This window comes from Trachurus japonicus, chromosome 11 (assembly GCF_045865225.1).
Source record: "Trachurus japonicus isolate A0001 chromosome 11, Traja_1.0".
In the NCBI taxonomy this organism is placed as follows: domain Eukaryota; kingdom Metazoa; phylum Chordata; class Actinopteri; order Carangiformes; family Carangidae; genus Trachurus; species Trachurus japonicus.
The window spans coordinates 17,542,606-17,554,016 of record NC_140917.1 but is presented as its reverse complement, the minus strand read 5'-3'; the positions used below and the strand labels follow the sequence as shown (position 1 = coordinate 17,554,016).

Below are 11,411 nucleotides of genomic sequence, written 5' to 3'. Positions count from 1 at the left end.
GCTTTGACCTGGTGGTGGCGCTAGATTAAAAGTTAACAGATCACCAAAATTGTAAGGTTTTATTATCTACTGGGAATAATGGTATCAATTTTAGTAGATTAGATGTTTTTGTTTTGTTTTACAGGATATGGTATAAACTTTGAGTTGTTGGTGGCGCTAGACAAAAAGCATTCATCCTCCTGGCACCACTATCATTTACTAAATGGGCTCTATGCACAGCTCCACTACTTCCTGAACTTAATGCTGCTCCTTTGTTTCCTGTCTGTGGAGCTGTGCATAGAGCCCATTTCATAGTTATTTAACGTGGTAGGATTTTTCTGCAGCCACAGTGAACCTAGATGTTTCAATAACATTAGCCACATACATTTACACAGTCTCAGTGGATGCAACACCATCAGTCATTTTAATAACTTAATTTGACCACTAAGTCATTTTCTCACAGCCAGGCTCCACCCCCTCCAGCTCCAGCCCCGTCTTGCCCTCCGTGGCCTCCTGACACGACGTCTGGAGCTCAGACGGAGCAGGAGGGTGGTGGACTTCAATCATCAGCTCGTAGGTCAGCGTCCCCAGCAGCGCTCCGACGCACGGGGCCACTACAGGCACCCACCACCAGCCTCCCCCGGCCCTGCACACAGGAGGGTTGTCACAGGATACGATATGTTAAAAGGATAGGTCAACATTTGGGCATATTCGCCTATTGCCGTAATCACTATAGTCATAGCAGTAGGTTCATCACCTTTAATTATTGGTGCATGTTGTTTTGAGATCTGCGGGGCAGAGACGTGAGCTGCTCAGTGAACACAATGGAGGTGAATGGTACAGGTCCCCTGTCCCTCAAAACTCATTACACAATCCAATAACTCCAAAACACTCTCATGGACAAGTTGTGACCTGCACATTCACCACACTATGAAATAATAATGTAACATTACGAGACAGAGTTGTTTTTGAGGCAAATGCAGCCAGAACTACATTTCAGACGCGGATGCTGGGTGGAGTGATTTCAAAAGCGCAAGTAGTTCTGCGTATTTGCTTTATGTGTTGTAATTTTACATTATTATACATGATTATTTCATAGCGTGGCGAAAGTGGAGGTCACAACTTCTCCACGAGAGTGTTTTGGAGTTGTTGGATTGTGTATTTGATGAGTTTGATGAGGGACAGAGGACCTGTACCATTCACCTCCATTGTGTTCACTGAGCAGCTCACGTCTCTGCCCCGCTGATCTCAAAACAACATGCACCGATAATTAAAGGTAATGAACCTACTGCTATGACTATAGGGATTATGGCAATAGACGAATTTGCCAAAATGTTGAACTATCCCTTTAATGTAGAGTGACAAAGTGGACAGATTGGACAAAAAAACAGCGTCCTGAGTGAAACCACTAACTTGAAAACATCCACTCCCCAGCCGGCGATGTAGGTAAACAAGCGAGGCCCCAAGTCCCTGGCTGGGTTGAGGGCGTAGCCGCTGTTTGAGCCCATCGAGATGCCGATCACCAGCACCACCGCTCCCACCAGGACGGGCTGGAGACCATCAGGGAGGGAGCTGTTCCTCTGGTCCCCCAGAGCCAGGACACACAGCAGCAGTGCAGCCGTTCCTATCACCTGGTATAACGAGGATACGGAGGTCAACAGCTTGTTGGTTTTAGTTCATACAAGTTCTGTGTTTCTGTCTCTGAGTGCTTTAATAAGTTTGTGCATTGGCTACAAAAACCACAAAAAGAGACTGGTGAGAAGTGGACGTGCTCTTGTTTCACTCAACAGCGTCTGACCTGATCCACGACTCCTCCCCACACACTCAGGTAGTCGGCCGGGTAGGTGGAGAAGATGCCCGCCGTGGCAGTGGGACCCGACACCGTCAGCTTACCTCCGCTGTACATCTGGATGGCATCTGCACACACCTCATCACACATTAAAAAAAAGAAGATGGGCACTGTTGTTTTCAGTCAACCCCACATTCACAGTCCTCCTGCCAGAAAATCCATCTGCAGCAGTGAATGTGTTTTAATAAAACCAATTTAAGTCACAAAAAAAAGAAAAATTCAAGTGACATTTTCAACAACTACAATGTCAGCTATTAGTCATTCGTCCTTTTAAAAATAATAATAATAGAAAAGTGAACTTGGGAATGAAAGCTCACCGTAGTACTGCAGAGCAACAGTTGATGCAGCCAAAAAGGCTCCGAGCACTTGGAAGAAGACGTAGAAAGGCAGCTTCAGCCATGGATGTCTGCCCAGCACACACAGGCTCAGAGACACAGCAGGGTTCAGATGGGCACCTGATATAAGGACACAAACAAGAGCTCAGGTCTGACATAGTACAAAATAATATTTCTTGAAATAAACACATAATCAACATGAAACATAGGCTAATATTATCATGTTTTATATTATAAGCATTTTGGTTCTAATGTTGTGCGCAACCGTGTGAGGCGACTGGACCTTTACAACATAGGGACTGTACAAAAATGATCAGAGGTGGAGAACACAGACTGTAAATAAAGATAAACGTTGCCTTTGTGACATCAGCCATACTGTAGGTTGCCACTGTCACTATCTTGCACCATCAACCAAAGAAGCCGTGCCCTCAATCATACACAACTTTGAGCATTTATAAAACATTTAAATGAATGAGTTGAAGAAAAATCCATCCCCCGAACAGCCATAGAAAAACCATACTGTAAATGTTTGTTGTTAAGTTGCTCATTTTTACATGGGAGTCTATGTGGACTAACTCGCTCTGGGGAAGAATCCATTTGAAGATGTTCAATTTTTAGTATTTCTCTGTTTTCAGCCACGCAGGTTACTGCTTTGTGGAGGAGGACTGAGAAAACTTTTTTTTTTCTTTTGGCTGTAAGTAGAGTAGTAGGACTGTTATAAGACAGCAGGAGTCGGTCATCAACTTAAAAAAGAAAACTCTTACTCCTGCTATGGTTCATAAATGTGGATTTTGCCGTATACAGAGGAAAACAGTTCTGTGTGTCAGATGTTTAAATTGTTGGTCCACATTAGAGGCTCCTTTTAAAACAGATCTTCACTGATCCTCTCCTCGGCAGCTTGACTACATTACCCACAATGCAACAATGCCATCACTGACACTATAATTCAAGATTCAGGTGTATGATGTGAGATGCAGCTCATGTAGCTTTGACCTGGTCGCCTCAAACCTCCTTACTCTCCACAATCAGATTTTAATCATCTCCTTTTCACATATTAAGGTTTACATTGTGGTTCAAATAAAACATCACAATAACAATAAGATGAGAGAGAGTTTTGTTTTACAGCAACTTGTCCACAGCCCCTCTCACCTGAGACTCCACGAGACACATAGATGCCAAATGTTACTCCCAGAGCAAAACCCAGATTGATCGATAGGTACTGTCCTTTCTTATCTTGAGTTGTCGTCACCTGGGCAACAGAGCCACATCCAAACAGCTGCAAGTGCACAAGATGAAGAGTCGTTTATTAAAATATAAATATAACACTTTATGTAGTCTGTAGTGATTATACTGATCCATATATGTGAATCTGGATCAGTGAGGTGTTTATATCATCACCATGCAGTTACCACAGGATGTTCTGACGCAGGTAAACAACTCCACAGGTGTAATCTCTGCTTTTATGAACTTGATTTCGAGGTAAACTGTTTCATGATTGCTGTTGTAAACGCTGATCGCCCTTGAGATTAAAAATCTAGACAACACTTGTCTCAGCAGCAGAGACAAACAAACATCACAGATGAGGGTCGTCTGCATCGATCCTCACTTTTTTTTTTTACCTCTCTCTCACCCATCCTCCCCCTCACCCACAGTCACTCTTTTATTCTGTTTTTCTTTAAGGCCAAAGTCCTCGGTTATCTATTGTGAAGATTCACTAGCTGCTTCAAAGCCAGAGTAAAAGAGCATGTGATAGTTTTAGGAAGCTGTTAAATACTCTGTGTCGAGCTTACTGATGAACAGTCTAGACTCTGGATAGTTTTCTCATTTCTACAGCTTATTAAATTAGATTTAAATCCTGCGTCTACTGGAAAAGACACAGATGAAAAGCAACTTTCTGGATGAAATATTTTCAAAATTATAGTACCTAAATTGATTTTGAAGAGTGAATCCATTGCAGATTCAACTTCACCTCATGCAACTCTTCAGTTCAGACATACTATACTCACAATCAGGATGTAGACCCCGAGGCATTCAGCCATGCACTCCCTGACCAGCTGGTTTCTGATCTGACACTTCTTCAGCAGCCTGTCCATCCCAGAGCTTTCCTCCGCACCGTCCGGCCACAGCTGAGCTTTCAGAGCCGGGCTGCTGCTGCTGCCATGGCCGTCTCTGCCATCAGGTGGATCTGACCCACACAACACTGCAGCGTCTGCCCCACTGAGCAGAGTTTGCCCTTTCATACTAGAGCAATAGTCTACGTCACGCTCTTTATGGCATGTCTGAGGCAGTGGAGTGTGAGTAGGTAGGAGAGGAGAGTAGTTCAGTTTGCTGGACATCTTTTGTTGTTGTTGTTTTTAACCTAAATCACAGCATGGTGATAGATAATCCATCCCACAAACTGGACTCTTGCAAAGATCCTTGTTAACACCCACAGGGTTGCTTTGTTTTCATCTCACCTGATAGAAATTGGCTCTGATTGATCCTCTCATGTCATTGGTCCATACATCACTTCTTTCTCTCAATGCAAACAGGAAGTGATGCCAGGTCCCAGTTCTTCATCTCAACTGAGAAAAGAAATGTATGCACATATTCCTTGTTTCACATCACTGTGAATTATTTCAGTGATTTTATAACAACTCGTCCTTTGTGCCATAACGTGTCTAAGTATGACCACAACACAACAAAGGTGATAAGAAACAGCAATAATAAGATAAGACAGAGTTAATGCTCAGCTTTATCATATCATGCATTTAAAATCACTGACCTTCTCTGGTGAAGACTGTAGGACAGCAGTGGTGTCTATTACTTTCAGTTCATATTATGCAAATCCAAAAAATCTAATAAATGTTACCACGTTTAAAAAAAATGTAATGGAAAAATTAGTTGCAAACACACTGTAATTTTAATAAAGTATCTGTTCTATTCTATGGTTCAAAAGTATTTCCATGTAGAAATATCACAAAACCTTTTTGTCTTTTTAATAAATAAATACATCATTAAGTGTATCCTTCACATACATAAATAAGTGTACACATAGAAATGGACAAATATTATTGGCTGTAAAATTAAAAAAGCTAATGACAGGACTTCAGCTGCAGGTATCCATGGTTAAAAGTGAGTTGTGGTGCTTAAATGTTCTTTATGGTCCTTGTCATTGACTTCCTCATTGTTTTCTGACATGAGAAAATGGGAATATTAACTGAAACCTTTTGAAAAACAAAAATCAATGGTTATATGAGCTTTATGTCCCAGGAGGGGACACAGACTCATAAGTAAAGCTGAGGGAGAACATTGTGTGCCATTACATTTCTGTATGTTTGTTAAAATAGTTTGTGAGGATGGTGCTCTCTCTCTCTAACGTCAGGGATAAAGCCAGTTTTCTCAGGGTAAATCAGGGCGGTGTTATCTCCACTCCCCTCTCTCTGATGTGTCCCACATGAAAGGGCTCCTTGATTTTTTAAATTCTAACTGAACATGAATTATCGTCCTGTCTGTATCAGAGACATCTCTGTTGGAAATCTCAACCACTAGCCAAGGTCACAGTGAAGCATTAGTCTTTGATTTAATGGCCATTTTATAGAGAAAGAAATGATGAGCAGTTAAGATGGTGGAGCACAGGAGAGTTAGGCTAAATAAACTACAGAGATAATAAAAGCTTAATTGCAGTCATGCATACCCCGCCTTGATAAATGAGCTGCACTGATGAGGACCGGATAAGATTAAATCCAGATAAGAGCGATCAAGATTGTTATTATGCACTTGGTCGAAACAGAAAGTACACAAAGACACGACAAGAACAGAACAAGCTGCATTTCTTAGTGAAGGTGTTGGTATGTTTCACTGCAATTCAAAGCTGCTCCACCAAAGGCATTTGTTTCTCAGCGTAGCTACTTTATTTCCTCTTGTCTGAATTTAGTGGATGCAAGTAGACTTCAATATCCAAGACGTCATTAATGAAGAATAGTTTGGTGGAAAAAATACACCAGCACAACCAGATAATACTTTTATTTATCTAGGAATAGTGTGCAGAAACACTACAGAGTGAACTGGAGGAGGAGGCTCTGCTGGGGCGCTTTAAGCTGTTGCAAAATTAAACATTTATAAATATTGAAATGTAAAAATTAGGATAAATCTTTACACAAGGATCTGGGAATTTGATTTTTTTTTTTTCAGGCTCAGTACTTCTAAGAAACACCAGAGTTCACTCAGTTAATTTTAGACGACAGAGTCAGAAACTAGAGGATTAACTTGAAAAAAAAAGTCTCTCATACATCAACATTTTATCGACTGTAATTTTTTTTTTGAGAACTTGAGGGTCATAAAACTGCAACTTGTCTCAAAAAAGTGTCTACGTTTGTTGAATTAGACCTAGTTGGGTTGTTGCAACAAAGAGTCCCAAATAAAGTGAACTGACTAACAATGTGTAAATATATTAAGACTTTATTAAATGCATCGCACACTCACGTCCGTACAGGCCGGTCTACGGGACAATACAAAAATAAAATATGTAACTGTGAGTCGTTCACCAGTTGATGTGTCTTTGGAATTGGCAGCTTCTCGTCTAGGTGGTCGGTTGAAAACCCGGTGCCGTCAACAGGCCGGTGACCCCTGATCCAAAACTGTGATTTTTGGTAACTGAAGGTCATGCAAGTGTTCTGTCCTCCTCATATATCCTGACATATATCCTGTAAATATGGCAACTCACAGCTATACAGAAACACAGTCATATACTGAAATAGTTTCAGTGTACAAAAGCTACGGCCAATCAGTCCAGAGAGCAAACTTCACTTTACAAGTTATTTAAAGCCTCCGAAGAACTTGGAGAATAATGAGTCATAATCCTGCATGTCTGAGAAGGGCCGTGGACCACCTGGAGGAAAAAGAAGGGTGAAATAAATAATAGTCATGATGAAACATTTACAGTGAGTCAGCTGTGAGTTTAAAAAAAATAAAAAAAATCCTACTGGGGGTTAAGTCACCTGGTAGGATGGGGCCCGGTCCGCGGTCCGGTCCCTCCAGGGCCCCGGGGCCTCCTGAGCGCGTCACTGTGGTTTCTTCGTTGCCGTGGTCGTCTCTGACTGTTCGGCGCTCCTCCACAGTCTGACATAGACACAAGACCAGGAAACTACCATTACTGCATCTCGGTGGAGTCTCCATCAGCCACATCTTAAAGAAGACTTTTAACTTTATTCAAAACAATTACATATTTAAAATTCAATGCAATTTACTTGAACTGAATCTAAACTAAATCAATTGCATGCAATTAGACTGAATATAACTGAATATATTACATTTAATTAAATTGTTTAATTAAAATTAATGAAGTAAAATAAAAATCAAGCAAAATTAACTGTACTACATTTAATTAAATCAGTGGGTAATAAAATAAATTAAATCAAATCAAGCATACTAAATTTGTATTTCAGTTCATTAGTTTTAAACAATTAGATTAAGTGAAATGAATAACCTGACAGAAAATTTAAATTTAATCTATATGTACAAATTTGACTCAATTTACTTGATTGAGTTAAATTTATTAAAATAAATTAAATTACATTTTAATTCAGTGATATCTGACTAAAATTAAAATAACCACATGCTGGTTAATGGCAATAAAACCGAAGTTACAAGTGGAAACATAAATAAAAAGTCATTTTGTTTGCTGAACTGTACTAAACTAAACTAAAACATGATAACGTTTTTATGGAGTGCGGCCCTGGCAAGAATAATCTCTCAGTCCCTGTTGGTGTAACTATGACGGTCTTAGAGCGGGCGACTGTATCTGTCTGTGAAACACTTAGAAATCTGCTCTGAGAGAGTATTAAAGCAGAAGTAAGCGATCCGGTCATTTTGGCTAACTTCTTGTCAGCCGATGGAGTTAGCAGTCCCCGCCTTCGTCCCTACGTCACCAAATTCACGCGCATCCCTTGGCTGCACACACAGAGAGGACCGCCCCTTTATGCCGTTCTCTCTCCTCATTGGATAAAGGTTGTAGGATACAAGGAAAGTTTTCTCCTCGGTTTACAGCAGAGCAGAGTGACTGACAGACCCGTGTTTCAGACCAAACACTCTATATAAGTGATTGCTGTCGGAAGATAGAACTATTTAAGACTTATATTAACACAAATATTCCGCTTACTTCTGCTTTAACAGATGAAAACAATAACAATAAACAGTTCAGACTTGTATTCTCACCCCATCAGGCTTCACCACCTTGGTGACAGTGACTGACTGGAAGAATGATCGGATTCGGGGCTGGCTCGGTGACTGAGCAGCAGGTGGGGATAAAATCTGGTCGAGGCCCCCGGAGGACACTACAGAGTCCAGATCTGGAGTGAACGGAAAACTAGTTAGAGACACGAAAGGCACAAAAACTCCACTGCGTCTCCTTTTCTAATTAATTTAAAAAACATATTCCTTACCTCTGTCTCCTTTGTGCTCCTCTTCTGGAGCTTTCTGTGGCCCCCGTCTCCAAATATCATTAAACTGAAAAGACATCCAAGAGGAGTTTATATACATAAGAGTTAAGATAATGAGAGGTGTCTCTGAAACAAGTATTGACGACAGTCTTGTGTACCTTAGAGAAAGGGCGGCCTTCGATTCGGGGCTCTCTCGACAGCCCTGGTTGAGGCCCTCCTTGGTTGCTATCAGGGGTTTTCAACATAAAGTCTCTCAGGGAATTCCTAATGGACCCTTCTCTGATCTCCGCTCTGTCCTCAGGTGACGGCGGCGGCATGATACTAGGAGAACCTAGGAAACATAAAGGAAACAGAGAGTACAGCTGATACTATGAGAATGTAAGAAACCAGACTGAAACGACTAGAGAGAGAGAGAGAGAGGAAAGACAAATCACAAAACAATGAATGTCAAATAAATGGATCATGGATTACGGTCCGTACCAAAGTGTCCAGATCCTGGCTGTCCATCCCAGCGACCCAACTGGGAAAATATCTCCTCCATCTCCCGGAGGACGTGGCCGAACACCGGAGGCTCCCGGATCCTCATCCCGTCTGGGCCTAAGCTGAAGCCGAACCTCCAGGCGCTGTCAAAGGGGTCCTGCTGGTCCCCCCGGTACCCATCATAGTAGAAACCATCCTCCTCATCATCCTCATCGTCATCGTCATGAGTCATGGCATCGAAGAAGGGGTCCCTGACACATTACAGAGGGTAAAAACAGAAAGTAAAAGTGAAATGTGAGTTAGTGTATGTATGGACTGATTGTTGACTCCCCGAGGTTCAGTAATCCCTGAGGTCACTCTGAGGCTAAATCAACCAGCTGCCATGTGGGCGGAGGGAGGAACCCCCGTGGTTTCCTCCTGGCAGAGAGGCGCTAATCTCGACCTGTCTGCGGGAGCTCCGGTGTTTCAACCTGCGTCATTGTCGCGTTTACATGCACAGCTACGTGCTTCTGTGCAACACTTTGTGTCATCTTTACTGTGGTGCAGCCTGCACACATTTTTTTTTTTTTTTTTTTTTTAAACAAATGCATTTACAAACTAGTCAGGCAAATATTATATCTGTCCAAAATTTAACAAGAGCAGACATCATGTTTCAGAGATAAGAATTAAGAATAACATTAAATAAACAAAAATTAAGATAAGTGAGTAAAAAACAAAACAAACACATATCAAATATATAGAAGGGAAGAGAAAAAGAAAAAGAAAATAAATAAATAAAAACATACATTACATCATCCAGGATTAAAACAAATGTTACGCTACATTAGTCAGATCATTTTTGAACATTGCATAGAGGTCTTTGGCATGTTTGGACTTAATACATTTTAGGGACTTAATATAGAGATGGAATTTATTTAAAAAGTATGTGAAGATGGGTGGAGTTTTTAGATATTTGGCTTTGTGAATAAAGAATTTGGCTAGGATTAGTAAGACATTTATCGTTAAATCCAATTGTTTGTCTTTTAATATAACACCATAGGTAATACTATGCGCACATTGCATTGTCCAGTTGCAGTCAGATTATACATGCAGAAAATCCATTTCCAATCGCATTATAGTCGGGTTTGGAGAAGTCCGGGTATTAATCGGACTAACGCGTTTACATGCACTTCAGTTGCCCAGTTATAGTCGGATTAAGGCAATAACACACTTTTCTCAACTAACATGTAAAGATAGTGAACGTGTGACGTACGAGAGCTAACGTTAACTAACGTTAGCGAGCCCATATGTTTTGCTTTTGTTTTCTCCTCGGGCGACATGAACATGAACTCACCTCCGGCCGCCGTGGTGACCTCCGGGGACTCCGAAGAACCCGCGAAACAAATCAAAAACGCTCATTTAACAACAGCTGTTTGTTGGTTTCTCGCGAAGCTAAATCATAACTACACAAACTCAGCGGCTACACCGTCCGTCCACCTGCAAACGGTCACTGTTGTCAACAATGTCGTAAAGCGTTCTGGATGGTTCCAAAATGACGTCAGCAGTCGTAATGGTTACAATGCCGTAAATTACCGTAAATCCACCTCAAGGGCGAAATAAAAAATGTCAGCGTCGGCGATGTTAAGATTTAAGTGCTGTAAATTGCAGTTTGACGGCTAATACATTACAGGTTTCCCCTACTTGTATTACCATCCTCTGTTAGTTCCTATTCATTCACTACATTTGGTCATAAAGTAACAAAAATGTAGCTCAGTCACAGTCATACTGCTGCTTTTTCCTGTCTGTAATTTTAAATATTAAATGCACATGGTATTATTGTCTTGATTTATATTTTGTACTTTTCATATCTTTTAGCCTATATTTTTAATTACCCGTTTTCATATTTGAGACTTTCCATTGTTGTACAAGTAGCCTATATGCTTTTTTTTTTTATCTTTAATATCACAATTATATGTACATGCAATGCTGTGTGTAATAATTTTCAAGTTGTTGATTAAAAAATGTTGATGCCAATACTTGTGTACCTGTACTTGAATAATAACTTTACTTGTGTGGGATTATTATCTATCATGTACATGTTAAGTTCTGATCTTAAGACTTCCTCCATGAATTTAAAGAATGTGTACTGATATATAAAACACTTGAGATGCTCACATGTCAAGGACTACATTGTCCAGTATTATATCAAGTGATTAAAATTAGCTCCACCTTGACCAAAAACAGCATCAAGGTGCTACTGCAATAACAAGACTGACAGAGGTTATTCTGCTGCACAATGAGCATTTAACTCACGTAATAGGACTTTAACTTTCAGAAGTAGCTACACGTTAAAGTCCTCTATTCAAGATG

General features: G+C 40.7%; 2 protein-coding genes across 3 annotated transcripts; both read right to left on the bottom strand.

Annotated features, from left to right (window-relative positions):
• Positions 1 to 384: 384 nt before the first annotated feature.
• aqp10b (aquaporin 10b) lies at positions 385 to 4,610 on the bottom strand. The gene is made up of 6 exons (XM_085791413.1): positions 4,170 to 4,610; positions 3,313 to 3,439; positions 2,146 to 2,283; positions 1,778 to 1,896; positions 1,393 to 1,610; positions 385 to 625 (listed from the first exon to the last, which is right to left on the bottom strand). The coding sequence occupies exons 1-6, from the start codon at positions 4,497 to 4,499 to the stop codon at positions 424 to 426; spliced, it is 1,134 nt and encodes a 377-aa protein (XP_085647539.1). The 5' UTR covers positions 4,500 to 4,610; the 3' UTR covers positions 385 to 423.
• A 1,975-nt stretch (positions 4,611 to 6,585) lies between these two features.
• Positions 6,586 to 10,580, bottom strand: hax1 (HCLS1 associated protein X-1). Of its 2 annotated transcripts, none has more exons than XM_085791409.1 (7): positions 10,396 to 10,580; positions 9,063 to 9,313; positions 8,741 to 8,913; positions 8,586 to 8,649; positions 8,359 to 8,492; positions 7,128 to 7,263; positions 6,586 to 7,033 (listed from the first exon to the last, which is right to left on the bottom strand). In XM_085791409.1, the coding sequence occupies exons 1-7, from the start codon at positions 10,458 to 10,460 to the stop codon at positions 6,960 to 6,962; spliced, it is 897 nt and encodes a 298-aa protein (XP_085647535.1). In that variant the 5' UTR covers positions 10,461 to 10,580; the 3' UTR covers positions 6,586 to 6,959. The 2 variants fall into 2 exon arrangements, with proteins under 2 accessions (XP_085647535.1, XP_085647536.1); XM_085791410.1 differs by having other exon boundaries at positions 7,143 to 7,263.
• Between the last annotated feature and the right edge of the window lie 831 nt (positions 10,581 to 11,411).

Excerpts from the sequence above, each read along its gene's own strand:
- hax1 (XM_085791409.1), bottom strand. The coding sequence starts at position 10,460 with ATGAGCGTTTTTGATTTGTTTCGCGGGTTCTTCGGAGTCCCCGGAGGT. Across the intron at positions 8,493-8,585 it reads GGAGCACAAAGGAGACAGAG|ATCTGGACTCTGTAGTGTCC; the intron begins GTAAGGAATATG and ends CGTTCACTCCAG. Across the intron at positions 7,264-8,358 it reads AGGTGGTGAAGCCTGATGGG|ACTGTGGAGGAGCGCCGAAC; the intron begins GTGAGAATACAA and ends TGTCTATGTCAG.
- aqp10b (XM_085791413.1), bottom strand. The coding sequence starts at position 4,499 with ATGTCCAGCAAACTGAACTACTCTCCTCTCCTACCTACTCACACTCCA. Across the intron at positions 1,611-1,777 it reads GGGGAGGAGTCGTGGATCAG|GTGATAGGAACGGCTGCACT; the intron begins GTCAGACGCTGT and ends TCGTTATACCAG. Across the intron at positions 626-1,392 it reads TGGGGAGTGGATGTTTTCAA|GGCCGGGGGAGGCTGGTGGT; the intron begins GTTAGTGGTTTC and ends TCCTGTGTGCAG.